The following is a 27,277-nucleotide window of genomic DNA, read 5'->3' as shown; positions in this document are numbered from 1 at the left end:
TTCCACCGTGGGGAAGGGGAGGGGGGGGGGTGAGGGCTGCGCTCTGAGAGCGCTGCGTTGTTTCTGCGCGCCGCCGTTCTCTCCCCCCCCCCCGCCCGTACCACGTGTGGTCCGCGCCGCCCCCACAAGCCCCCGCGCTCGGCGGGTCGCCTCCTTTCGCCTGGTGGAGGCCGAGCGGAGCGGAGCCGCCTGCGGCCTGGCCGGGCCCAGCGCTGCCGGTGAGTCCTGCTCCCCCTCCGCTCCGTGGGGCCCTTCATCCCATCCGTGTGCTCCTTCGTCCCATCCCCGGGCCTCAGTGATGGGAGTTTTGAGGGTCCCTTGCTTCTCTGAGAGAGGGTCCTTCATCCCATCCCCGGGCCTGGGAGCCCCTCATGATCTGTGGGTTCTTTCTCCCTCAGGAGCCAGGAAGGGGGTTGTGGGGGCTCATCGCGATTCATTCTCCTCTCACAGTCCCCACGAAGGGGGTTGTGATCACCCCGCTGTTATCTTAAAGGTCCCTTTCTGGGCTGTGAAAGGGGCATTTTGGGGATATTTATGGGGCTCCTTCCCTCACAGTGGTGGGAAGTTTTGGGGGGACCCCTCATTTCTGTGTGTGTCTCTTCACTTCTTACCGTCTTAGGGAAGGAAAATCGTGGGGTTCCCTTATCACCTGTGTCATCCTTTCCTCTTGACAACCTTGGGCATGCGGGTGGTTCCCCCTGCACCCCAATTATTTATGGGGTCCCCGATTATCTATCTGAGAGACCTTAGGGTGCCATTGCTCTTTGGGGTTACTTCCCCCCCCCTCAGATTCCCAGGGAATAATGGGGTGATGCCCCCCACAATCTCTTTTGCTGTTATTAAGTCTGAGAAGGGAGTTGTGGGACCCCCATCATTCTCTGTGGGGTCTCTTCTCCTCACTCCCCATTAAATAAAGATGGGAGGGGGTCCCTTTTCCCCTCACAGGCCTAGAGAAAGGGGGGTTTTGGGGTTCCCTTTCTCTGGGGTTCCTTCCCTAGGTAGGTGGGCACAAGATCACCTATTTACAGTGTGTGTTGATGCCCTAAACTTGTCCTCTTTTTTGGGACATGGAGGAAGATTCTCTCTCTTTTGGGGTGCTGGTTTTGGGGATGTCCCAGCTACATGGAGCTTCATCCATTTGAGGATCAGGCCATTCCTGCCCTGGGAGGGAAGGGAGTTTTGGGGACCCCCTCGTGTTTCCAACCCCTCCATAACCTTGACAAAGCCGCTGGCACCCCCCGTCCTTTTTGTTTTTCCTTTTTGTTCTAACAGCTCACACGGGAGGTATCAGTTTCATAACTATATTTGGGGAGGAGCAGTTGTGCCGAGGCCACTAACGTGCTCTTGGGGGTTTATAAAGAATTACAGTGAGAGCTAAAGTTGCTGAGGCTGCTCCTCTCTCATTCCTCCCCTCCTGGTGTTCACCGAGATCAATATGGGCTTTGTTCTTTCACGTCTAGATTGTTGCTTTGGAATTGATTGTAATCTGATGTCCGCAGCCCTGTCACACTCAGTATGGAGGAGAAAATACTTTTCCTCAGCTATAAAGCTGTAATTCTTTCCTCTCCTTTTCTAGGTGTGTCCTCTTTCTCCCTGACCTTGCAGGTATGCCTTTTTTTTTTTCCTTTTCACCCAAGCTGTTTTCAACTACTTTTTCTTGGGAAGGTGGCTTCTGTTTCTCCCTACTGCTGTTTTCCCACGTCCTTGGTTATTTCTTCATTAGCAATCAGCGGCTCGAAGCAAAGAGTCGTATGTTTTTAGGGGATGGAGGTTGGGAGTCGTCGTCATTTCCCTGGCTAAAGGTTTGCGCGGAGCTTCGTGTTACAGCAAAACTGATCCCTCTCCTCTGCGTCCTGCTGCTTAGGAGTTGGGGGAGAGCCAATTTAGGGAGTTAAACCAGCAAAATAGCAACATGACACAAGCATTAATATTTTATTTGGCTTTATCTGCCTGTATTGACTTGAGGCCAGTGCCGAGGAGGGGCTGGATTTGCTCCCTTCAGCTGCGAGAGGCTGTCAGACCCTCTCGGTGTGACACCAACGTCCGTTCTTTTAACTCCAAATCACCAAAAAAAAAGGAAAAATCAGGAGGTGGTGAAGGTTTTGTGCCTTTTCTTTGCTGTAGAGCAGGTAGGTCCGAGGCAGCTGTGTCTAACTGGCTGAAAAACGGCTCTGGTTTTTGTGCAGGACTGCGGCAGCGGCAGTTTTGGGGAAGAAAAGACGCATTTTGCTCGAAAGGTGTTTGCAGTGCAGATGTCTTGAGTGTGGCACAGCTCTAACGCTGGTCCGAGGCTGTAGAAAGGTGCCTGTGGACCATCTTGCTCTTCTTTCTGCTCTGTCTCTGACATCAATGAGCCCTTTTCTTGGTTTTGTGGTGTTTATTTTTCTGGCTGCTGCTGGGATGAGTGTTCAGGACCTTCTGGTGTGATATGTGATGGGACAAGAGCACTGAAAATAAATATATAACAACATTGGCCTGGTCAAAATCAGCCAAGGTATGTAAGCAAATACGTGGATGAAGGATTTGCGATAAATCTGTCCCATCGGCGCTGGCGGAAGAGCGACCGGTGTCGATTTAATTGCTGCTTAGACCTGCAGAAATCAGGATTTTCCTGCCTAACTTTTGGGGCTGCGTCTGTGGGGTTTTTTTGGGGGGTCAAACCGCAGCAAAGTGCCCTGTGTCTTTATCATCTTGTGTCCCCCAGTGTCAACTGATGCCCATTTTTGACTTTTTCCCTTAAAAACAGAGTTTAAACCCTGACTGTAACCTTCCCTTGCAGCTGTCACATCCCTCCAGAAATCAGTGACAGATGAGATTTGCTGCTCTCACACATCTAAAGACGCTTATTTATAACCTGAATAACAACCCCCCCCCCAAAAAAAAAAACACAAAACCCACATTTATTTTATAGGCCACTCAGTTCAGGAGAAATGCAACTTTTTCATGGATGCAAGACAAAGAGCGGCTTTCATTAAACCGATAAATGGAGTTAACTTACTTTTTTTGGCTACAGCCTTAGCGGAATGTGTTGTACACTTTTGTTTTACTGACTTTTTAAAAAAAATAGGGATAATGCAACCAAATAACTGGAGCCCAAAGCTTATTTTGCATTTACGGAATGACAATAGAGACCTTTTCGTTGCTTATTTTTAACTTTATGCGTTTCCCTGCAGCGCAGATTTTTTTTCTGGCTCGAAATACCCAGGACGTGGTGACAAGGCCAAACCCAAAGCTCTGAAGCAGTAGCTATGATTAAAAAATATTTAAGTTTATTGTAAGCCTTCTTTAACAGTCCATGGGAGGCCTAAACATTCACCTGTGATTTTTTTTGTTAGTTATAATAAATAATAAAGATTAATAAGGTAATAACAGCATTTGCCTTTCCAGTGGCTTCATGCTCTGTAAAATACCCGATAGATTCTACTTCACTCACAGATTTGTGTTTCTTAAACACTTTATAAAAAGTTTGCTGCCTCTGTCTCAAGTTATTAATTCAGCTTTGTGCGAAAAAAAATACTCTTTAAATTAAAAAACTGCCTCACTTCTGAGAAGCGTTACTTGGCAGCTTTACGCTGGTGATGGTTTGTGTAATTAAAATCCTTATATTTGCCTTTTGCCACATTCCTCTGGGAAAACTTATGAACACAGAGTAGAAATGACTTTTTTTTCAATTTTTGCTTGTGTTTGTAAATTTATTTCATTGAAAATCTGGTCTTTATCGTAACTGGACTCAAGGTTTGGCCCCTCATGGGAACAAATAGGACTCGTTTTCAGAAAATTATATTGGGGGTAAATTCTCTTTATGACTATTTTTCCCTGTTAATAACCTTTGTAAAAACAACGCTTGAAATTCCTGTGAGCCCCAGGGAGCATTTGTGGTTGCTTCGTTTTGGGGGTTTGTGTTATTTCCTTGCAGAAATACCCTTTTTTTTTAATATGTAATTTTGAATTGGTGACATGGGATGTCTTGTCAGGTTGCATAGGTGAAGCTCTGCTTAAATCTGAAATTCTACTGCAAATTTTCACGTGTCGTATCGATCCTTTTCCTGAAAAATAAGTAGGCTGAGTTTTGGATACTTGTATTTATATTGCTTTTTATTGAAAATGGAAAGGAACTGGTCGCCTGTGGTGTTGGCTCATGAAGGTAATGTAGTTGTGGACTTAACTGACTGTAAGTTTAATTAAATATATTACGGACGAGAGGGGGGTATTAACCGTATGATAATACATTTGGCCTTTGTCATTCTGTGCCCTTCCTGACCAGCTGCTGCATCTGTAAAACTTGACATTTTCTCTAACGTTATATTTTTTTCTTAATGCTCTCATAGGAGCTAAAAAAGTAAGTATTCTAGTTATGTGGCTTTTGTACTTTCTGGAAAATTTGGAATATAGGCACCGATTTAAGGCATCTTATTAGACAGATTGTTGCAGATTTTTTTCTGATTTCTGCTGGAAATAAGGGTATTTTTACGGGTTTATTTGTTAAATTCGGCTTTGTCTTGCTTTGATTTGAGACAGTGTTTTGATTTGAGGGAACCACATGATAATTGGAGTCCTTGATAATGTTCCTCAACCTCGAGAGCAACGTGGGGGCTGCAACTCTTGTGCTTGAAGCTGTTTGAGGACTGGAGGAAAATCACCTACAATTAAAACCAAAACCCAACAAAACCAACAACACAACAAAAAAAACCCCAACACCACAAAAAAAAAAACCCAACACCAAAAAAAGCTCCAAAACAACGAAAACCAAACAACCGAAAAAACCACCACCACCAAAAAAAACCCCACCAAAAAACCCCAGAAACCAAACAAAAAACCCCACAAACCAGAAACAAACAACAAAATCCACAAAAAAGCCCAGAAACCAAACAAAAAAGCCACCAAAAATCCAGAAATGAAACAAAACAGAAAACCAAACAAACCCCCCGCAAAAAACCAGAAACAAAACAAACCCAAACCCGTCAAAAAATCAGAAATAAAAGAAACTCTGCAAAAAACAGAAACAAAGCAAACAAAAAACCCACAAAAAATCCAGGAAAAAACCAAACCCCCAACCAACCAAACCCCCAAAAACCAGAAATAAAACAAAAAAACCAAACCCACAAAAACCAGAAATAAAACAACAAAAAAAAAAACCAGAAAATCAGAAACAAAAAACCCCAACCAAATATAAAAAAAACAAACAAGAAACCCCACAAAAAAGCCCAGAAACGAAGCAAAACAAACGAATCCACACAAAACCAGAAACAAAACAACAAACACAAAAATCCCCAAAAAACAGGAACAAAAAAACCAACCAACCAAAAAAAATCCACAGAAAATCAGAAACAAAACTGCGACCAACCAAAAACCGCAGAAACAAAACAAAAAACCCCCAGAAACAAAACAAATAGAAATCCATGAAAAATGAGAAACAAACAAAAAAAAACTAAAAACCCCACAAAAACCCAGAAACAAAGCAAAAAAACAAACAAGAAACTCCACAAAAAAAGAAACGAGACAACAACCAAACATCCACACAAAACTGAAACGAAACAAAAAAATCCCCAAAAAGTTCATAGAAAATCAGAAACAAAAAAACCCAACCAACCAAAAAGGAGGAAAAAAAAGCCAAAACGAAACAGAAAAAAACAAACAAAAAAATCCACAGAAAATCAGAAACAAAAAACCAACCAAACATAAAAATCCACAAAAAACCCAGAAACAAAACAAAAAGCCGAACAAGAAACCCCACCAAAAAAACCCCAGAAACAAAGCAAACCAAACAAATCCACAAAAAAAAACCAGAAACAAAACAACAAACATAAAAATCCCCCCAAAACAGGAACAAAAAACCAACCAACCAAATCCACAGAAAATCAGAAAGAAAACAAAACTGCAACCAACCAAAAAACCCCAGAAATAAAACAAAAAACCCACAAAACCATAGAAATAAAACAGAAAACCAAACAAAACCCCACTAATCCCAGAAACAAAAAACCAACCAAACCTAAAAAATCCACAAAAAATGAGAAACAAACCAAAAAACCAACCAATCTAAAAACCCTGCAGAAACCCAGAAACAAAAAACCAAACAAGAAACCCCACCAAAAACCCCAGAAACAAAGCAAAAAAACCCAACCAAACAAAAAAGTTGAGGAAAAAAAAAACCAGAAACAAAACCAAACAAAAACCCCACAAAAAACTTAGAAACAAACCCAAACCTCAAATAAAAAAACCCGGAAACAACAAAAAACCCCAAAACCGAACCAAACAAACCCATAAAAAAACCCAGAAGTAAAAGAAAATGAAACAAAAAACCTCACCAAAAAATCCCAGAAACAAAGAAAAACCAACCAAAAAAAAACCACACAGAAAGAAAAAAAACAAAACCAATAAAAACCCCACAAAAACCCAGAAATGAACCAAACAAACAAAAAGTCAAAAACCTATCAAACAAAAACCACAAAAACCAGAAACAAAACAAAACGAACCACAAAAAAACCCAGAAATGAGACCAATAAAACACAAAAAACCCGGAAACAAAACAAAAAGCCAGCCAAACAAAAACCACAAACCAAAACCAACAAAACACCCCCAAAATAATAAAAAACCTAACAAACCAAAAAAATCCCTAAAAACCCCCACCAAGCATCAAAAAAACCTCAAACCAAACAACAACAGAAAACCAACCACCAAATGTTCGTTTTCTTTTTGTGAAACGTTCCGCAATATTAACGCCTCTACTGCAAATTAAATATTTAAGGATGTGACCGTTTGAGCTGTTTTGAGTCCCATTCAGGTTTCTCGTGACACCCCCTGGAGTAACCTAAAAATTCAAATATATTGTCCTGCTTATGCAGTTTTAATTGTGCATTTTGCCTTATTTATGATAATTACCTTCCAAAAATTCAATTTAAATTGCTATATCTTTTTTTTAAGGGGGACGCTCTTTGCTACTTAATAGAAAAATATCTAAAATTATTTATCCCCCACCTGAGCTTGTTCGCAGCGTTTCTGATCCCTTATCTCTAGTTGTCTGTAGTAAGAATTATTTTATTGTTCCATAACGGGTGTAAAATACAAGAAAAAAAGCATGACGTGAAAGAAGATCTTCAAAACAAGTTTCAATTTTGATATTTTAAAATGTTTGTAGCTGTATCGGTGTTTTCAGCAGCTGCTGGAGGAGTTTCACAATTCAGATAGTAAGAAAAATACCTAATTTTGCTTTTCCTAGTAATTTTTATAATTCAAATATAGTATTTAAAATTAAATATAGAATGTCCTGAGTTGGGAGGGACCCACAAGGATCATAGAGTCCAACTCCTGTCCCTTAATGTGACAACTCCACAGTTCATTATTACATAATAATTAATGAATATAAATGAACATATAAGGATATAATATGATATAAACGTATTTATATATGTGTAAATATAAATAGATGTAAATATAATTACTATAGTACCTATAGTTAAAACATAGTGTTACGCACATACATTAATATTTTAAACTATATAAATTTAAATGGAAAGTTTAAAAGGCAAAAGTGCTGACTTGTGATAAGAGTTGATTTAATTTTTTTTTAACTTTTTTTTGCTTCTAAAATCCTCCAGAGATGGTTTGACCTATAAACCCTCAACTGAAATCTGGAGGATATTTCAGCCGTACGCGAATTTTTATTTCGCAACCTGTCACAGGTAAATTTGCAGCTCTAAAACTTTAAATTGTCGGTAGGTAGAGCTGCCTTGCAGGTATTTAATTCCAGATTTCTTAAAAATTAAAATGTCAAATTAAATGTCAAAATTTCAAATTAAGTTCCAACATTTCAAATTAAATTTAAAATTTTGAATTAAAAATTTAAATTAAAAATTTTTTTTTTTTTTTAAAGACCATGAAGTGTTTTGCGGATAATTCGTTACCTACTCATTAAATATTTGAGCAGTACATTAAATTCTGTATTTAGAAAGGTATTTCCTACACCATTTCCAATAATATCCACACACTAAGAGCCGCTTTATTTCTTTTTTTCTGTTATAAAATCCAAACCACAAAGCAGGTACAATATTTTTCATTTCAGTAGAGGATTTTTTTAAAAAAATTATTTATTTATAACCTCAATCTTGAGTTTTCCAGCTCTTGGTCAATTGTAAATTGTCAGTTATTGGCATTTTAAACTAAAATAGACTGGTAATTTTTCAGCCAGCTCCCTCTTCTGGCAATTTAGTAGCAAAACACAAAGCAACGACCTCTAAAAATACTCAAAAATTGGGGCATCTTTAGCCTGTCTTCCCAAAACAAGTAATTAAAGACTAATCTACTAACTCAGAAGAATATTTTGCACATTACCACGGATTTGAGCAAAAACTTCTTGGTTTTTTTTTACCCTATCAGTTGTCTTAAAGTGAAATTTAAAGCGCTTTATGTTTAAATAGCAACGTGCAGAGTTCTTGTTAGAAATATTTGAGGAGGGAGCTTATTTTGACTTAGAACCTGGACGTTTTTAGGCAGTTTAATTTCTTTAAATTCAAATTTCAAACGACGGCAAAACGGAACTAAGCACAAGCAATAACGGCGCGCCGGCTTTTGATGCTCTCGCGTTAAGAAATTGCTAAAACCTGCTGCATGCCCTTGTTTTGTTGAGTTTTGCCGCGACTACACTGTTGTGCTTATCTTTTAATTAATGCTGCCACTTTTTGGAGGATGAGGACGAGGAAACCTCCCTGCCCGGTAGAAAAGGTTTGGTTAGACCAGGATAAATACGACGAAGTGGAGCGACCGCGGCACGAAAAAGAAGCGACGGCGGCTGCTGAGGAGCCCCAGGAGGTTGACGCCGTCAACGGCATCTCCAACGACGATTCCGTCGAAAGCGAATTCAAGGGGGACTCGAAGAAAGCGAAGAATGGCAAGAAGCAAAGGAAACGGAAACGTTCCCCGAAACCCAGAAGCGCGGCCAAGTTGGACTTAATTCTGGCTGGTTTGTCTGCTGACAACGTGTGGTTCGAAAAACCGCTCTACGATCGTGCTGAGAGTGTCTACAGGCAGAAGTTAGTGGATTTTCAGAACCAGGAGGTGCCCGAGGATGCGCTAATGGCTCAGGAGTCGCCTTTGGCGGCTGGGTCGAAAGCTTTTCAAGACATTCCTCAGCCGAGGATCCTTCCAGCGGCGCCGTCCTGCTCCCACGGGAGCCTGTCTGCCTGTCACCACGTCATTCAGGACGTCTGGGTCAACAAGTTGGACTTTGATAAAGCCGAGGAGACGTTCCTCGAAAAAACTCAATTCTTCGTTCCCCCGAACGCCCTCAGCATCCCGTCCGCGTGGCCGAACGCCGGCGGCGTCGGGCTGAGGACGCCGGATGAGGGCTACGTGACGGCCCTGCCCACTCCTGCTACGCCGAGAGACATCGGCGCTGATTCTTCTTCCTCCGTTCCCGGTTTGCCTGGCTCAGTACACCCGACAGTAAACGGTAAGCCGCAGATTTCCACCTTTCAGGCTCTCGTGTCGGAGGTTTGGTTGGAGAAACCTCTTTATGACGACGCTGAGAAGAGTTTCTACGAGAACATGTTTGACGGTCACCCCTCAGGTAAAACCACCCAGCAGCAACGCGCCTGCCCCGAAGTGTCAAAGAACGAGGACGGGGAGGACCTCAGTGTTGGAAAAGAAACGACCGACGAACACGTGGACATGGCCGCCAACTCTTTACTTCCTGGCGACACTGAGCAGCCTCCGCCTACCAGCTTTTTTCTGCACGAGGGCAGCGAAACCGTGTGGCTTAATAAACCAACGTACGACAGGGCCGAGTCGCGATACTACACAGCCGAGGCTCTGAAGATGGCGAGAGCGGGAGAGAGTACGGAGGTGGAGGAATCCGCAGTAATAAAACCTTCCCGACCATCTGCTAATTCTCCTGCGCCAGAAACGAAGTAGGAGAAGTTTATTTTTTGGGGTAACGCACGTGCAAAACGGCCGGGTCGGGATTGAGCTGGAAGAATTTGCTTGTGTGGAAGACGAGCGTTCTTTGGAGCAAGCATAGGGAGATGCTGAGCCTGTTTGTGGGCAGGATAACGGGGGGGAAACTCCTTCAGGGACCTCCCTTCTCCTGATAAATGTTAGTGGTGAAAAATAGTATTTTATTTTCAGTGCCACAGGTTAAGCGTTTAAAATTAAGGCTGGTAAGTGAGCTGAGGTTTGACCCCATCTTTACGTGGTGGGAGCCTGGGGCTGTGCAAAGGAAAATAGAAGCGAGATGTTGAAAGTTTAAACAGGCAGAGGATGCCGTGTTGGATTTTGAGAGGTTTTTAAATGGTGACTTTGCTGTGTATTTCTGTTAAAATGCCACAGGGTCCTTCAGAGAAGCGTCATCCCCAGTTCTGCAGAGTGGGTAGGTTGGTCATTGAGCTCCAACGTGACCACGTTTGAGCATCCAGCTCGAAGAAAACTTGGGGATGACAGCGAAATACAATTTCAGGGCATCAGTCTGGCAGGAGCACGTGCTCTTATTTGCTTCATTGTGGGAGAAAATACCTTTTTTTAATTCGTTAGAGCATTTTATCCGGAAGCTGCCGTTTATTTTGGGACAGGACTCGCTGGATTACAGCTCGTTTGATGTGCGTGTGTGTAGCTGGGCAGGGAAAGTTCATTCTCAAATCATACGTGACCTTCATCGTTAGAAATCAGTTTACAGACAAACATTTAAAGGCTTCTTTTGAAGTCTTGGATGATTCCGTGCTTTCTATGTTAAAAAATGTGCTTTTATATACGACCGGCTCAACCCTGAAGTCTGAGAGCCTGTCCCAAGGCTGGTGTTTAAATGTTATTTTGCAGTGACTGATGTTCTCGGAAAGAAAAAAAAAAAGGCCCTTGGAGTATTGGTCCTTATTTCTGACACTTTCGATCCTCGAGTTTCTTAGGATTTGTTGGAAAGTTTTTAAGATCTTTATGTCAAGTGATAACAGGGGGTTACAGACAAGCTTTAGAGCACGTGTACCTTCCACCATGTCTGAATCGGGGTAGTTTTCTTTAGTTGGAAAGAATTTGGTTGTGCCTTTTACCTTTCCCCAGGAAAGTTTGTGTGTCTTTGTAAAATATGTGGTGTAAATTTGGCTGTAATTGGGATTCTCCGTTAATAGTCCTGGTTGGCAGCTCTTGGAGGGTTGGGCGGTGGGATGGACTTCAACGTAGAGAGCGTGCATGTTGTGGTGGCCTCTGGTTTCTTTTGGTTTTATAGAAGGCTCTTCTCTTGGCATCTGTGGAAATGTTTTACCGCGGTTTTTTTAGGAAAGGATTTGGGGGTTTCTGTTAATTGCTCTCTCTGTCGTGTGGTAGAACCTGGTAGCAATATGGTTTCGTCGTGATGTTTTGTGCCTGTTATCAGCACCTCAAACTGATGACACCGTCCCTTGGCTTGAAATAAGGGAACATCTTCTCTTGCTGTTGCAAGAGCTCCATCGTTTGCCTTGAAATTAAGAGATTAAACGACCTTTGGAAGCTGCTGCACGAAGAAAAACAATTTAACACCATTTCACAGCAGCGTGAGGATATTTTACGCTGTTCCTCCTTGCAGTGACGGGTGCCTGTCCCTTCCAAGTGTTGCATTGCTGATGGTTTTAATTTCTAAACAGATGCAGCAGCTTCCAAAAGGGCTGTTGTAGATCGAATATATGGATTCCCGGAGGCTGGTTGGTGTTGGGCGGTTCACTGTTTCAGGCTGTTCTTTACAGGAGGATTCGGTGACATGCGGCATGACCAGGTAGAGGCATAGGCCTAAGATACGCAACAGTTGGTGTCAATTTGGTCGAATCGCGTTCAAGAAAGACTGAAACACATTTAAATTCATGAGCTGTAGCGTCAGGAGGTGACGGTCACCTTGGCACGTGCTGCGTGGAGCTGCGTATCCTTCGGTTGGTTGTTTCACCGCGGCCAGGAGCCTTAAAAATTAGAAGGATGATTCCCTTTTTGATTCTTATAGACAAGAATTCTTTCTTAGCAGCGGATTCTAGGCATGAGGAAGACATTTTTGACGCTGAGGGTGGTGAAACACTGGCCCAGGTTGCCCAGAGAGGTGGTGGATGCCCCATCCCTGGAGATCACAGAATCACAGAATCACAGAATGTCAGGGATTGGAAGGGACCTCGAAAGATCATCTAGTCCAATCCCCCTGCCAGAGCAGGAACACCCAGGTGAGGTTACACAGGAAGGCGTCCAGGCGGGTTTTGAATGTCTCCAGAGAAGGAGAATCCACAACCGCCCTGGGCAGCCTGTTCCAGTGTTCCGTCACCCTCACTGAGAAGAAGTTTCTTCTCAAATTTAAGTGGAACCTCTTGTGTTCCAGCTTGAACCCATTACCCCTTGTCTTACTGTTGGTTGTCACCGAGAAGAGCCTGGCTCCATCCTCGTGACACCCACCCTTTATATATTTATAAACATTGATGAGGTCAGTCTCCTCTTCTCCAAGCTAAAGAGCCCCAGCTCCTCAGCCTTTCCTCATAAGGGAGATGCTCCACTCCCTCCGGCATCTTGGTGGCTGCGCTGGACTCTCTCCAGCAGTTCCCTGTCCTTCTTGAACTGAGGGGCCCAGAACTGGACACAATATTCCAGATGAGGTCTCACCAGGGCAGAGTAGAGGGGAAGGAGAACCTCTCTTGACCTACTAACCACCCCCTTCTAATACACCCCGGGATGCCATTGGCCTTCCTGGCCGCAAGGGCCCAGTGCTGGCTCATGGTCACCCTGCTGTCCTCCAGGTCCCCCAGGTCCCTTTCCCCTACACTGCTCTCTAATAGGTCATTCCCCAACCTGTACTGGAACCTGGGGTTGTTCCTGCCCAGATGCAAGACTCTACATTTTCCCTTGTTATATTTCATTAAATTTTTCCCCGCCCAACTCTCCAGCCTGTCCAGATCTCGCTGGATGGCAGCACAGCCCTCTGGCGTGTCAGCCACTCCTCCGAGCTTGGTGTCATCAGCAAACTTGCTGATAGTACACTCAATTCCCTCATCCAAGTCATTGATGAATATATTGAACAGTATTGGTCCCAGAACTGACCCTTGAGGCACTCCACTAGATACAGGCCTCCAACCAGACTCCGCCCCATTGACCACGACTCTCTGGCTTCTCTCCTTCAGCCAGTTTGCAGTCCACCTCTCTACCCGATCATCCAGTCCACACTTCCTCAGTTTTGCCGTGAGGATGCTGTGGGAGACGGTGTCAAATGCTTTGCTGAAGTCAAGGTAGACCAAGGTAGAGATATTCAGGATCAGGTTGGATGGGGCTCTGAGCAACCTGAGCTGGTGAAGATGTCCCTGCTCATGGCAGGGGTGGCACTGGGTGACCTTGGAAGGTCCCTTCCAACCCAAACTATTCGATGATTTCCATGATCTAGAAAATCCTGCTCTGAAAGCTTGTGGAAAAAGGTACAAATGAGCTGATTTATTCCGTCCCCACTTGTTCTGTCACTAAATGCAGGTCAGGCCACACAGACGGGCGAGTGATTAGAGACTGTCCTGCTTTCTTAATACGATCCTGTTTACTTAAACCTTTCCACCGGACGGAAAACCGCCAAGCAGAGACCTGCAAGCACAGCAATATGGGGGGAAAAAACCCACTTTTCTGACAAGCCCATTGCCAGCTGCTGACCTTAAGTGCTTCTAGAAACTCACTTTGGCTTCATTTTTTTTCCCCTTTCTGCAGAAAAATGGCAGTCGACCACTTTTTGTCCGAGAAGATCTGGTTTGACAAATACAAGTACGATGATGCTGAGCGAAGATACTACGAGCAGATGAACGGGCCCGTCGGGGGCTCCTCACAGCAGCAGGTAACGCTCGTTCTCAAGGGTTTAGCAGAGGGCTGGAGCTTTAAAAACTAGTACAGAGCAGGCGAAAGGACACAATCCACGTTCACTTTTGGGTTATTTCCACTCTGGTTGCTGCCATTTCCACGTGTGAGTCTTCTCTGCGGCTCTACCCCCAGTTATGAGGCATCTTGCCTTTAGAAAAACCATTTTTTGTGGGCTGTGAGGGATGTTTTTCCATACAACTGATGTGCTGGGAGGTCACACACCCTTGTAACAGGAGGACCGGTTATATGTTTTTTGTATATATATATATATATAGTTATTTTTTTGAGGCTGCTGTGGCAGTGCACAAATATCTTCTGTGATTTAGAGGCACAATTTGAGCCCTGAAGCCCCAAGAGCTGCGGTTCTCTTGACTGGGCTGGTCGAAGAATTGACCTTTTCCCAATTCAACCAGGGAAGAAGCTGTTTTGAAACAGTTACTGAGGGTTTTATTTGGTATAAATGAGCTGTTTGATGTTAAAGGAGCAGCCCTATGGCTCCAAAGAGACCGGGAATTATGTTCCTCTCTTTGCGTGCTCCTGCAGCAAACCTGAGCTGAAGTAGTTCAAGCTTAAATATTAGCCCGAAATTATGATTATTTAAAAGTACAGAGCTATTGTAACCTCTTCCTGCTACGTAAAGAGCTCTTAACTGCTTATGCACTTAGTTGGGTATGTAGAAAGCGGCTTAGAGTTTTATATGCCTGTCTTGCAAGCGTTTAAAGGGAAGCTTTTTGCTTAAGTAATAATTTCTGGGGACGTTTTCTCTCTCTTCCTCCTGCAAATCTTGACTAGAGGTGGCACAGTGCCTGGGCTATGGGCATAAATAAAAAATTCAAAGCTTTAGATAAGCGCTTGAAGTCAATTTTAAAGTGCAAATCTTTGCAGTGCTGTTAGAAAAACAAAGTATTTCATGCCACAAAAGGAGCTTCCCGTGAATTTCTGCCTTTGAGAGGTGGTGTGAGGGCTCCAAGCGAGTTTATCAGCCACTTCTCTGCTAAGAAAAATAGATCCATGCTCCTTAAAACCTTCCTGCAACCTGGAAGTGATATCCACACATACCTGGACACGTGGATACCGATGTGTCCAAGCTGTTGCTCTTCTCTCTTGTCTATTTGACACAGGATTTTCGGCCTTCTGGGCAGTTTTGTGTCTCAGATCTTGCTCGTGGGGTTGCAGCCTGGGAGAGACAAGGAGTCAATGGATCGTGGAAACTCGAATTTGTGCTCCGGGAAGGGAATCTTTAAATCCAGGCTAAGGCATGAGGGGGGGAAAAAAAAGCTTGTGCTGCTGCACTCCACGTTGTACCTCTCCAGATAAAAGACTTGAGTTAGGGCTGTCACTTCTTGCCTGAATATTGTGACGCTTAATACGACAAAGAGCTGCCTAACAATAGATCTCAGAGCGACTCCAACCCTCTGCTTTACTGGCAGCTGTTCAGGGTAATAGTAGAGAATTTAAAAGCTCTTGACTGGATGATCTTCTGGACACGTGGCCCAATGTGACCAGGGATTGCGGTCACTGCTGCTTGATTTAAATCCTGTCCTCCTGGCAGCTAATTTTGCGATACTTGCTGAATCATTAGGAGGAACCCTCCCCATTCTTACCCTCTTTTTAACTTCCCTGACCAGTTTTCCCATTGTTTCCTATTTTTTTTAAAAAAAAAAAACAAACAAAACTTGGTTCTTTCTGCACTGTTTGCAGGAGAACGGAGCCAGCACCATCCTCCGCGACATTGCCAGAGCCAGGGAGAATATCCAGAAATCGCTGGCCGGAGTGAGTACCCGAGCTCTCTCACCGGCTGGTTAACCCGCAACCATTTTTAGCTGTGGCGCATCTCACACAGTTCCACCCCGACCACTCTGTAGATTGTGTGGCTTCTGATTTTTTATTAAGCGAGAGGAGAAAACAAAGGCGCACGGTGCCGTGTACAACCAGCATAGCTCCATCCCATCGCTACCAGAGAGTGCATGCTGCTTACCTGCTTGCTAAACCTCTTAAAACTAACTGGATTTGGGTTAAAATCCTTCGACTGTGCGTTTCTTTTATTTGTTTTTTTCCTGGTGGGACGTTCCCCCACATCTTACCTAACAAGTTATTGTTAAAATAACCTCGCTGAGTAGCAAAGCACTGAGCATGTGCGTCTCTCTTGGGATACGCTGAGCTGCCGCCTTCTCTTTCTCATTTTAATTTCAGTCAGGGTATGTGCAAAAAAATTGTGTTTTCCATCTGCTGCCTGTAGGAAATTCAGCTTGGCTACTCCCTGTAAGTCTGAACCATCTCTTAAAAGCTCAGTAACATCATTTCTAGAGATGTTTTTGTGCTGATATGTACAGCCAGCCCTCTAAAAACTCTTATAATTTTTTAAGAGGAAGCTGAGATCTTAAATTAATAAGTGGACTCAGTTTATAGGTAAAGAAAATCCACAGAATACAGCCCTTGTGTCTTAATTTCTTACCCTGCAATATCTTCCATCCTTTGTATAGATTTGGCCTCATACCTCGCTCTTTGGGGTATTTAACACCCTCATTTTCTCTCTAGATGAGTAGAAGAACAGGGAATCGAGCCTTTCTCAAGGGGAATATTTCATATTCCTCCTTAACACAAGCAGAAAGGAGCCAAACATTTAATTAAAGGATTCATTTTGCTTTGGTTAGATTCGGTGGTCCCAAATACAGCTCGAATACAGCATGGAAGTCAATGGAAAGTTGAGACATCTTAGTAATATTGCAATATCTTAGTAATATTAAAACCAAACCAAAAATATAAAGGCCTTTGCAGCCATGTGTCACTTGCTGGGGTTAGTGCTGACTCTAAAAAATGAATCCGCTGGATTATTTTGTTCTTGTGAAGAAAACTTGGTGGGTTTGAGAATTTAAGGTCAGGACCGAGCCACAGGGACTTAAAACTGGAATCTGGGGTGTTGCAAAAAGTGGATTGAGACTCTTCAGTGAAGTCTTGAAGGAAAAGCTTTGTGTCACTACACGACTGTTGTAGGAAAAGCGTTGTGCACCCAAATCTGCATTGCTGTCAGGGGTATTTTTAACGTATAGCTGTTATTCTGCTCTCTAAGAGTGTAGTTGCTTGATTAAGCAGAGCAACAGTGACTTTCTTATTGTTTTAAAATCCCATTTGGCTGATCATGCTTTACATGATACCCTGGAGAGTTGATCTTCTCAGCTCTTCCACACATTGTCACATATCTGCCCTGGAACCTGAAGCCGTAAACAACCAGTCTGTGCTAATTAAAAAGGCTGAGCTGTGGAGAAACGAGTCCAAAAAATCAGATTTTATAGCTTGTGTTTCTGAAGGATCATCGTTCACCTCAGACAGTTGTGGCGTGAAGCAGGTTTGACTTTAGAACATGCTTAAACTCTCGTTTTTCTGTTTCAGAAAGCCAAATTTATACTGTGTGATGTGCAGAATAATAGAGAAGCGTGTTTTTACAGTCAGGATTTAGTCTTCCCTTCCACCTGAACATTATCGTGAGGAGCCTAAAGATGTCGCGAGTGAAAAGTTGGCTCTTGGAAGATGGGAAGATGCTGGGAAATTCACCCAAGGCTGATTTTCAGCTGGATAATGTTGTTCTGAAGTATATCAGTGAGCATTAGAAGGGTTTGAGGCAATGGTTTGTACCTCCCAAAGGAGGATACAAAGCTCGGATGCTGGAAACATTTGTTTGCACATACCTTTCATCCCGCTTCGCATGGTCATCTCTGCTTTAAAGCATTTTTCCAGTCTGCATCTGCTCGATCGCTAACGCTTCCCTGGATATAAAGGTGTTAACACGTGTGGTACCACAGCTAGGGAGGGATTTGTATCTTTGCATATTGAAAATAAATTTATATTTATTTTTGGGTGAAGCCGAGTGATTTGTGAGCTCTAGACTGGAAAAACCTACACATCACACCTGTAGCTGAGCTTGTAAAATCTACATGTTGTTCTTTGTAACAAATTTAAATCAAATTCAAGAGAAAAAGGTTGATATTTCCAGATTCTACTTGTAGCAAGGGAAGTGCCAGGTTTCCAGTTGTGTCTGTTGGTTGGGCCTGATGTACCAAGGGAAGAGATTTTGATCTCTAGTTGTCCAGACAAATTTATTTCAGCTGATACGTAGAAATCTGGACAACTAGAGATGAAAATCTCTTCCCTTGGTATATCAAGGAGCTCACAAAGCACTTGTAGCTTTATCCAAAAAGAACTTTTGCGATGTTTTCTTTCTTCAGTCAGTGTTGTCTCTGGGTTTTAAAGTACGTTTTAGAGAGTCAAAGTATAGCGGGGGCTAGATGTTGAAACTGAGGCTAAATTCTGTTTTCTACCGTTCGTAAGTAAGAAAGTCCCAGAGTTTTAATTAGTTTGGATAATTAAATTTATATGCAGTCCTCGGTGTGGTTCCAGGCTTGCTGAGTGTTTCTGCTACACAAAATATTTTGAAATACGTTGCGGCACCGGTCAGCATATCACTGATGTGGGTTCAGCACAAAAACTATACTTTAAGCTTAGGAAAAATAAGGTTTTAAGAGCTCTGTCTATGAGAACGCACAGGCAGTGATGCTCTGGAACTCTTCACCATCGGAATTTTGAATTACTGTCCTCGATAAAACTCACAAACGCTTGTGTCGAGCTTCCTTTTTGCAGAGTTGGGTCAGAAGAGGAAATAACACTCAGTTGTGCAGAGGGAACAAGACATTAAGGGTTGTGCGGAGGGAACAAGACATTAAGTGATGTGCAGCTTCAGTTGGTGACCACATGTCTAAAAAGCTTGAAACATCCTCACCTCGGGGTGATTTTTCTCCAGTTTCTCAACATGAGGCTTGACCACCTCCCAGAATCGGGAACTCGGCTCAACCTTGTGCCTCTTAGACCGGGTTTTACACAGTTTCCAGGATGCCAAAGGGCGGCTGGTCTGGTTTGTGACGACCTTTAATCTCTTGTTTCGCTTGAGCCTCTTTCTTCTTGCTCAGGCTCATTCTACCCTGGGGTTACCCAGGACTAACAAATATCTAAATTGTTGATTTAAACACTTTGCTGTGCCCTTCGTGTTGTAAACCTCCCTTTTTAAACAGGAAAATACAGCACGGAGGAGCATGCGAATCCTGGTTTAGGATTAGTTTAGCATATGTTATACGCTGAATCTCTTCATCCAGGTGCACGATACTGAATTTGGTGGCTTTTTAACCTCTCAGTGCACCCAGGCTGTTAATCAAATTTGCCATTTTTTGCAGAGATGGGTGAGAAATCCCAGTGGTCACCGCGATATCTCTGCTGCCCGTATCCCCGCACAATGATGCACAGGCGCGTATTTAAGTGCCCCATTGAGAATTCTGGCTCTTTAGGCTTCATTATTGGAATTTACAACCTTAACGTCGTCTCACCTGCAGTATCGATGTAAAGCTGGCAGAGGAAAGGGTGAAAATAAAAAGATTCGGTGCTCAAAATTTGTCTTTTGCAGTAATGAAACATCCCTTTTCCATGTTCTTCTTGTTGAGAACAGCTTGGAGCAGAGCGGAATGTTTAAAAACCTTCTCATCTTACTCTTGCAAGCCATCGCTACAGCCTTTTTTTGGAAAAATGACCATGATTTTCTCCTCAAACTTCCCAGATGACACAACCACACAAGCCTGGCAGGTTTTTCTTAAACTGGATGCATCCTGCCAAGCTGGACATATTTTGTTTTGTTGGTTTTCTTGGGACCTGTTCCGTGTGATACTCCAGGATGGCAGCTGACGAGCATAAAGGTGCTGCTTCAATTTAAATTTCTCATCTTCAAGGGGCCATTACTAACAGGGAAGAGAAATGTGGAGGCACAACTGGTTTCTGTGGCAAATCCACTAAACCCGGGAGCCGGGGTTTAGGAACAGGCTGATCTGCAGCACCAAATATTCTTACAGCATCTTAAACGTCCACGGTCGTGCCCAGGAGAGCTGGTTGGTTGGGCAAACGCAGAAGCTGCAGAAATGCTTCAGCGTTCGGCTTGAAAACGGGACTAAGGGCTTCAAATCGAGTCTCTTTATGTCTCTTTGCAGGTGACACAGCTCCTGAGTTTGATCACGACTCAAAACCAAACGTGGTTTTTCAAGGGGTGGGGATGGATGCCGCCGCTGCCAGAATTCACTTTTCGCTGAGTTAACTTAGACTTTGGCCCTGGTGGTGTAACTGGGACAGGAAGGGGTCAGGCAATAAGTTGATCTGAGAGTTAACTTGGTCCTTGGAGTACAAAGTTTGGCCTAGCCCTCTGGGATGAGCCCACCGTGGCTCGCGGTGTGTGTGTGTGAGCATGGAAACCCATGGGAGTCTCGTCATGTTATCAGTGCAGACCGGTGTGTGTTGCTTTATTATAGAATTGTGGAATAGTTTGGGTTGGCAGGGGCCTTTGAAGGCCATCTAGTCCCACCCCTGCCATGAGCAGGGACATCGTCACCAGCTCAGGTTGCTCAGAGCCCCGTCCAGCCTGGCCTGGGATGTCTCCAGGGATGGGGCATCCACCACCTCTCTGGACAACCTGGGCCACTGTTTTATTAACCTCATTGTAACAGATTTCTTCCTTATATCTGGCCTGAATCTTCCCTCTTTTAGTTTAAAACCCCTTGTTCTATCACAACAGGCCCTGCTCAAAAGTTTGTCCCCATCTTTCTTATCAGCCCCTTTTAAGTACAGAAGGGCCACAATAAGGTCTCCCCGGAGCTTCTCCTCCCCAGGCTGAACCCCCCACTGTCTCAGCCTTTCTCCCCAGAGCTGTTCACCCCTCAGCCCATTCCCGTGTCCCTCCTCTGTCCCGCTCTAACAGCTCCATGTCTGGCTGGTGCTGGGAGCCCAGAGCTGGATGCAGAGCTCAGGGGGGCTCAGGACATGGGGGCACAGGGGCAGAATCCCCCTCCTTGACCTGCTGCTCACGCTGCTCTGGGCACAGCCCAGGACACAATTGATTTTCTGGGCTGTGAGCGCGCATTGCCGGCTCGTGTCCAATCTTTCATCCACCAGAACCCCCAAGTCCTTCTCCGCAAGGCTGCTCTCCATCCATCCATCCATCCATCCATCCATCCATCCATCCCCAGCCTGGATTGATACCGGGGTTTGCCCCAACCCATGTGCAGGACCTTGCACTTGGCCTTGTTGAGCCTCAATGAGATTCGCATTGTCCCACTTCAGGTGTTGTGTCTTTACTCTTGGAGAGACACATTAGTGGTAATTTGGGACTTACTAAGAGTCTCGGTAACAAGATGTTTAACAGGAAGGTGGCAGAGTTCACGGATAAACATTTCTGTGCCGGCTTCGTTTGCTGTGTAGTTGGTGTGAGGCTGTTTTTTGTCACTCAGTGATTTTTCCTGCATGTGGATTTGGCTTCCTGCACTTGATCTGCCTCTTCCAGCATGAGTGAAATCCTTCCTCTGTCTTCTGAACCAAACGTCCTCCAAACCTTTTTGCCCTTTGCAGCAGAAGACAGGTCCTCGTAGTAAAGAAGCTTCTGCTGCCCGTCACAAGAAGCAGTCGGGCCGCTCAACTGTAAGTCAATCTGCACACGCACAGAGCTGGTTGTGTGATTTGAGAGGATGTTCTAGGGCAAGGACATCCCTGCCTTGGAGAGATGGACCATGTTCTCCTTCCTCGCCACAAGAAGTGTTTGGCCTTTGGCACGCGGTCGTAGCTCACCCAGATAATTTAATTTCAGTCGTAGAATCATAGAATGTCCTGAGTTAAAAGGGGGCCCACAAGGATCATCCAGGCCTCCCAGCTTGATGTGTGTTTGGAGACTATAAATCTACACTCAGGTTCCTAAGCCTGCACCCAAAGGCTGTGTCAGAGATAAATTTCAAGGTGCTTTTGACCCTTTTTTTGGGTGGGATGAAGAATCTCTTTGACCTTCCTCCCAGGAGCAGGTCGTGCTGCTCTGTGTCTCGCACGTCCAGGTATCTCCCAGGCTTTGCGTGCCAAATATTCCTCATCTTAACCCCCGTATTTCCCTCTTTCCACCTGAAGAGATCTCAGAAGTGTGCCAACAACCGAGAACCACGTTATAATTATATGCACTTAATTAATGCACTTATATGCACTTAAAAATACTATAAATTATTTCCTCTGTTGTATTCAGTTATAAATGACACTTGAAGTGTGAAGGCTCATTATTTTCTTTCTGATTTGATTTTATAGATAAGGGCCTCCTTCAAAATGAAACCCCGTTTTTGCTGTGAAAACAAATACTTTTGCAGCTCAATGGCTATAATTGCGCCTTCAGAATGTCTTAAAGTAGATTTAAGGTGTTTTGAGAGGAATTAAAGGCTGGGGAAGGTGGGAGTATCGAAACGCCAGGTTCTCCTTCCAGCTTGCGGTGACTCGCTGTGGGACGTTTGGGTCACTTCTGTGCCTCAGTTTGGCTGTAAGAGAGGACCGATCACCCCTTTTAAGGGGCTTAGCGTGCAATTTTCAAAACTTTTTGGTGTGTTTAGTAGCAATGTGATCTGAGATTGTAAAGAATGACTTTATCATTGGTGCCAGCTGAAATTTCTCGAGATACGTTTCATCCTTCGTTCTGTAGAGCTAATATCTTATTTTTATAAAACCTTTAGAGAAAATGTCTTTGTTCTTAGATTAGTTTTCATATTTTCTTCTTCCCCTAAGGCTTTACTGAGCTCAGAAGCAGGTGAACAGATTTATTTCATCTCTGTTTTCCTTGTTGCAGAGTGCAAATGCAACCTCTTCTGGGCCTTCTGGTGACCAAAACGATCTCCTGTCCCGAATTTCTCACCTGGAGGTAGAAAATCAAAACCTTCGCAGTGGTAAGTAGGAGAATCTTGTGGCGCGAAAGCAAAAACTGGACGGGGTCCTGTTTCTGTGGGGTGAATCCTTTATTGACTTTGGTGCCAGGTGAGCACGTGCCAGATCCTTGCAGGGGCAACTGGTGGTTTTTAAAGCCCACACTGAGCAGAAACAAATTTGTCCTGATTTGAACTGATGCAGAGCCTACAAGATAAGGTTCTTTTTTTAATTTATTACCTCCCTTATAGTTGTTGCGGACCTTCAGATGGCCATCTTCAAGTTGGAAAGCCGCCTGAATGCTCTGGAAAAGTCATCTACCTCCCACCAACCCTCAGCGGTTCCTCCAACCCAGGTGAGTCTTGGCAAAGTGCTGTTCTTGTTTCGTCTGCCGTCACAAAGTGCCACATCGTTTCCAAGACCTTGTGGCTGGCTGAAGATGAAGAGATGCTCACAGTCAGGATGAGTTTGTGGGAGGTTTTCCAGCAGTTGTGGCAGCTGCCTCGTCATCATTGTATCAGCACCAGTGTGGCCAGCAGGCCCAGGGCAGTGACCGTCCCCTAGACTGGGCACCGATGAGGCCAGACCTCGAATCCTGGGGTCAGTTTTGGACCCATTATGACAAGAAAGCCCTTGAGGTGCTGGAGCAAGTTGAGGGAAGGGAACGGAGCTGGGGAAGGGGCTGAAGCACAAGTGTGATGGGAGCGGCTGAGGGACCTGGGGGGTTCAGCTGGAGAACAGGAGCTGAGGGGAGACAGGGACACAAAGAAGTGACCTCAAGTTGCGCCAGGGGAGGTTGAGGTTGGATCTTGGGAACAATTTCTTCCCAGAAAGGGCTGTCGGGCATTGGAACAGGCTGCCCAGGGCAGTGCTGGAGTCACCATCCCTGGAGGGGTTGAATAGACAGAGATGAGGTTCTCGGGGACATGGGGTAGTGCCAGGTGTGAGTTAACGCTTGGACTTCACAATCTTGAGGGTCTTTTCGAACCAAAATGGTTCTATGATCTTTCCCAAAAAGTGTGTGTAGAGAGGAATGTTCTGCCCTAAGACCAGCAAAGAAACTATATTAGCAATTTCAGCCAGCGAGAGCTGGTGCAATTGTGTAGAAATTCAGAGTTATTATACACTTGAGTAGCATTTAGTGCTGTTTCTTAGCACGCACCAGGTAAAATACCACTTTGTTACAACAGATAAGCAGAATTTATCACACTTTTTTTAGCCAATATCCCTGCTAAGAATGTATTTTGTTTAATTTAAGAGGAAACTGAGGGAGCTGGACGTGTAGCGCCAATTTGATTGATCCTTGTAGGTTGAAAGATGTTCTACCAGTGGTGCTGGTGGTCTCTGCAGTCAAACCTATAGAATATGTAGGCTCCTCCTCATGCTGGGGGAAGATTCCCAAGCTGTCCTACTGAAACTCTTATGGTCCAGATATCCTGAGCCCTTAGAAAGATCAGCTCTTGGCTACATGGTGGTTTTTGCTCTGCTGGTCCAGTTCAAAGGTCCATCGGGTCGAACGTCCTATTGTGATGGCCAATAGCTGATTTTTCACACAAATCATGCGGCGTGGGCTACATTCACTGTCTTGAGCAACGCAGATTTCTGTTCCTGAGCTTCTCTTGAGTTCTGATGCAACTTCAGGTTAATCTTCTCCCCTTTTTCCTTAACGCAAATGCACGTCACCCCAATGAAGAAAGTGGAACCATTCAGCGTTCCCTCCAAGAAAGTGGAGCTTCCAACGGCTTCACCGGCAAAAAAAGTTGAGCCTCCTGCCGCAGAGGAAGACGACGACGATGACATCGACCTTTTTGGGAGCGATGATGAAGAGGAAGACCAAGAGGCTGCTAAAGTCCGGGAGGAAAGACTGCGGCAGTACGCAGAGAAAAAGGCCAAGAAACCGGGTCTTATTGCCAAATCTTCCATCCTTCTAGACGTGAAACCGGTGAGTAACTGAGGTGGGAGAGCTCCTCTGCGCCTGTAAATTGTCTCACTTGCACATCCCAGTGGGACGGTGAAGATATTAGGTTGGTGCAGAAGTGATTGAAGTTTTGGAATGTGAATTTTAAATCATTGTAACTAGACTCAAACACATCTTTGTTAATCAAAATAGGAACAGTTACAGTCAACATAGTTTTGCTGACGAGAAATAAGTTTGCTTATTCCTGTAGCGTAAAAATCCGCATTTTGGGATTCGACGAACTCTTGGAAAGCGTTTTCTGCATCCTGCTGCTTGCGGAAACGTTTTTCCTGCCAAAAGTTGTCGAGATGCTCGAAGAAGTGGCAGTCGGTTGGCGAGAGCTCAAACAAGGCAAAACTTGGTAGCCCAATTTGTTCCGCTTTTGAAGTGCTGGTTGTGCGACGTGTGGTCGGGCGCTGACGTGGAGAAGAATTGGGCCCTTTCTGTTGACCAACAGCTGCAGGCGTTGTGGCTTTTGGTGCATCTCATCGATTTGCTGAGCTTCCTTCTCAGATGGAATGATTTCTCCAGGATTCAGAAAGCTGGAGTGGATCAGAACGGCACCAGAGCCCCAAACAGTGACTGTGACCTTTTTTTGGTGCACGTTTGGCTTTGGGAAGTGCTTTGGAGGTTCTTCTCGATCCAACCTCTGAGCTGGTCTCGCTGATTGTTGTATAAAATCCACTTTTCGTCGCATGTCATGATCTGTTCAACAAATGGTTTGTTGTTGCGTAGAATAGAAGACAACGACACTTCAAAATGATGATTATTTTGATTTTTCAGCTCATGAGGACCCTGCTTCTTGAGCTTTTTCACCTTTCCAATTTGCTTCAAATGCCAAACGACTGTAGAACGGCCGACGTCGAGTTCTGGCCGACGTTGAGTTCTTTGGCAACTCCTCATGTAGTTTTAAGAAGATCAGCTTTGATGATTACTCTCAATTGGTTGTTGTCAACTTCTAACCACATTTATTTAAGGATGTGTTCTAGTACCAAGCAACAAATTTCAATTGTGTGAAAACCGCAATTCCTTTTGCACCAACCTAATAAAACCTCCAGATTTCCAAACAAGGGGTCTGAGCGAGGTGGGCTATTGCAACTGGGATCCGTAGCCTTCATGCTGCTGTTTTCCGAGGTTCCCCTGACCAGAATTAGCTCTTTTTGAAGAAAAAAACAGATAATAAATGCCCTAAAGACAGGAATAACCCCGTCTTTATCAAACTGTCGTGGTAGATCAGAAACTCCGGGCCTGTTTCAAGAGACGTCCTTGGTAAAAGCCGCTTTAAAGCGAGTTTTCCAAGCAGTGCCGAGAGGTAGAATCGAAACGATGCGCTGTGCAGAGAGTAAGATTAAGCTTGGTTTAACCCATCGGCTTAATTCTGGTTAAAATAATAGCCAAGAAAGGGCAGTTTGGATCAGCTGAGAGGTTTAATGTTGAATTTTAAGTTGCCGGACACCTCTTGGGGTTAACGGCGATCTCTAGAAAAACGCTAAAATCCATATTTTATGGGGATTTTTTGCAGTGGGACGACGAGACCGACATGGCGAAGATGGAGGAGTGTGTGCGGTCCATCCACATGGACGGGCTGGTGTGGGGAGCCTCCAAACTGGTCCCGGTAGGTTACGGCATCAAGAAGCTCCAAATCCAGTGCGTGGTGGAGGATGACAAAGTCGGGACAGACATCCTGGAGGAGGAGATCACCAAATTTGAAGATTACGTGAGTTTTGCAGCGAGCTGGGCGATTCCCGCCTGACCCACGGGGTCATTTTTAACTGGCAGATTTTGGCAAACGTGGATTTTTGAAAGAAATCTGTGTGGAATTGATGGTGTCTTCCTGCTGAGACGCTCGTATAGGATATTTAAATATATTTTTTGGTCAAGCTGGCTGATGCAGGTATTTTGTAGAGTCATTTTGCTGCTCATCCAGCCCCTACCAACTCTTATTTTTGGGGAACCGCCTGATTTTACACTTCTCCTGGGCAGCAAGACCCGAATATTTTACTTTACTTTGGTCCCCATCTCGTTGTTGGGAGAGCAGCAGCCCAGCTACCTCATTTGATTGATCTTCTTTTCCTACTTTTTTGGTTTATATTTAGGATAAATCATGAAATTTCATCTTTACGTTGCTAGAAACTCTTAAAACGATGTTCCTTGTAGGCTGGACTGTCTAAAGATTTGTGCGTAATGAGCACGGTGCAGTGTCCCGTTGCGTTGTGACTGATGTTGCAAAAAATATTAAATAATGATCCTTAAAGGTTCTCTTAGCACAGCCGAGGCGCTGGTCTAAAGCCAAGGAGCTGGCCTAAGAGCCCTGGGCCAAGCTTAAACTGTTTAAGCATCACTGGCGCATGTTGTAAAGAAACCCTTGATGTGTTTTCTTTGCCATGAGTGTCTGAAAACACCCTGATGACCTCCAGCTGCTGCTTTTGTTCCATTCCAGGTGCAGAGCGTCGACATCGCCGCTTTCAACAAGATCTAGAAGCGAATCTCGTCCTCCCCTCGGAAACTGTAACTAATAAAAATCAAGATTGAGAGTGCAAATCGGATGATGTTTTTCTCTGGAAAGTGCGTTTTCTCCGGAGTGATGTGTTGTGAGATTCGGGGGATATTTCCCTTCCCTGTTCCCTTCAGAAAAGCCTTGAGACAGGGTGACCTATTTCTGAGTGGGAATTTCAGTCTCAATTAAAAAAAAAAAATAGGATGAATCAGCAGGAAACATTCAGGAATCACTAGTTCGGGGCTGAATTTCCTCCATCT

The 27,277-nt window shown here is 44.3% G+C and overlaps 1 protein-coding gene across 5 annotated transcripts; it reads left to right on the top strand.

Annotated features, from left to right (window-relative positions):
* The first annotated feature begins 117 nt into the window (after window positions 1–117).
* On the top strand, window positions 118–27,061 carry EEF1D (eukaryotic translation elongation factor 1 delta). Of its 5 annotated transcripts, none has more exons than XM_065627271.1 (10): window positions 126–218; window positions 1,577–1,605; window positions 13,669–13,792; window positions 15,517–15,588; window positions 21,250–21,315; window positions 22,490–22,586; window positions 22,815–22,918; window positions 24,257–24,505; window positions 26,043–26,237; window positions 26,961–27,061. In XM_065627271.1, the coding sequence occupies exons 3-10, from the start codon at window positions 13,673–13,675 to the stop codon at window positions 26,997–26,999; spliced, it is 942 nt and encodes a 313-aa protein (XP_065483343.1). In that variant the 5' UTR covers window positions 126–218; window positions 1,577–1,605; window positions 13,669–13,672; the 3' UTR covers window positions 27,000–27,061. The 5 variants fall into 5 exon arrangements, with proteins under 5 accessions (XP_065483342.1, XP_065483346.1, XP_065483343.1 ...); XM_065627269.1 differs by having other exon boundaries at window positions 127–218; window positions 21,247–21,315; XM_065627270.1 differs by lacking the exon at window positions 1,577–1,605 and having other exon boundaries at window positions 118–218; window positions 21,247–21,315.
* The last annotated feature ends 216 nt before the right edge of the window (window positions 27,062–27,277 follow it).

The sequence above is a fragment of the Caloenas nicobarica genome, chromosome 2, assembly GCF_036013445.1.
Source record: "Caloenas nicobarica isolate bCalNic1 chromosome 2, bCalNic1.hap1, whole genome shotgun sequence".
In the NCBI taxonomy this organism is placed as follows: domain Eukaryota; kingdom Metazoa; phylum Chordata; class Aves; order Columbiformes; family Columbidae; genus Caloenas; species Caloenas nicobarica.
This window is presented reverse-complemented; position numbering and strand designations above follow the sequence as displayed.

Coding starts and splice junctions, on each gene's coding strand:
- EEF1D (XM_065627270.1), top strand. CDS start 13,673: ATGGCAGTCGACCACTTTTTGTCCGAGAAGATCTGGTTTGACAAATAC. Junction 22,919..24,256: donor CAGCGGTTCCTCCAACCCAG/GTGAGTCTTGGC, acceptor ACCCCAATGAAG/AAAGTGGAACCATTCAGCGT. Junction 24,506..26,042: donor TCCTTCTAGACGTGAAACCG/GTGAGTAACTGA, acceptor GATTTTTTGCAG/TGGGACGACGAGACCGACAT.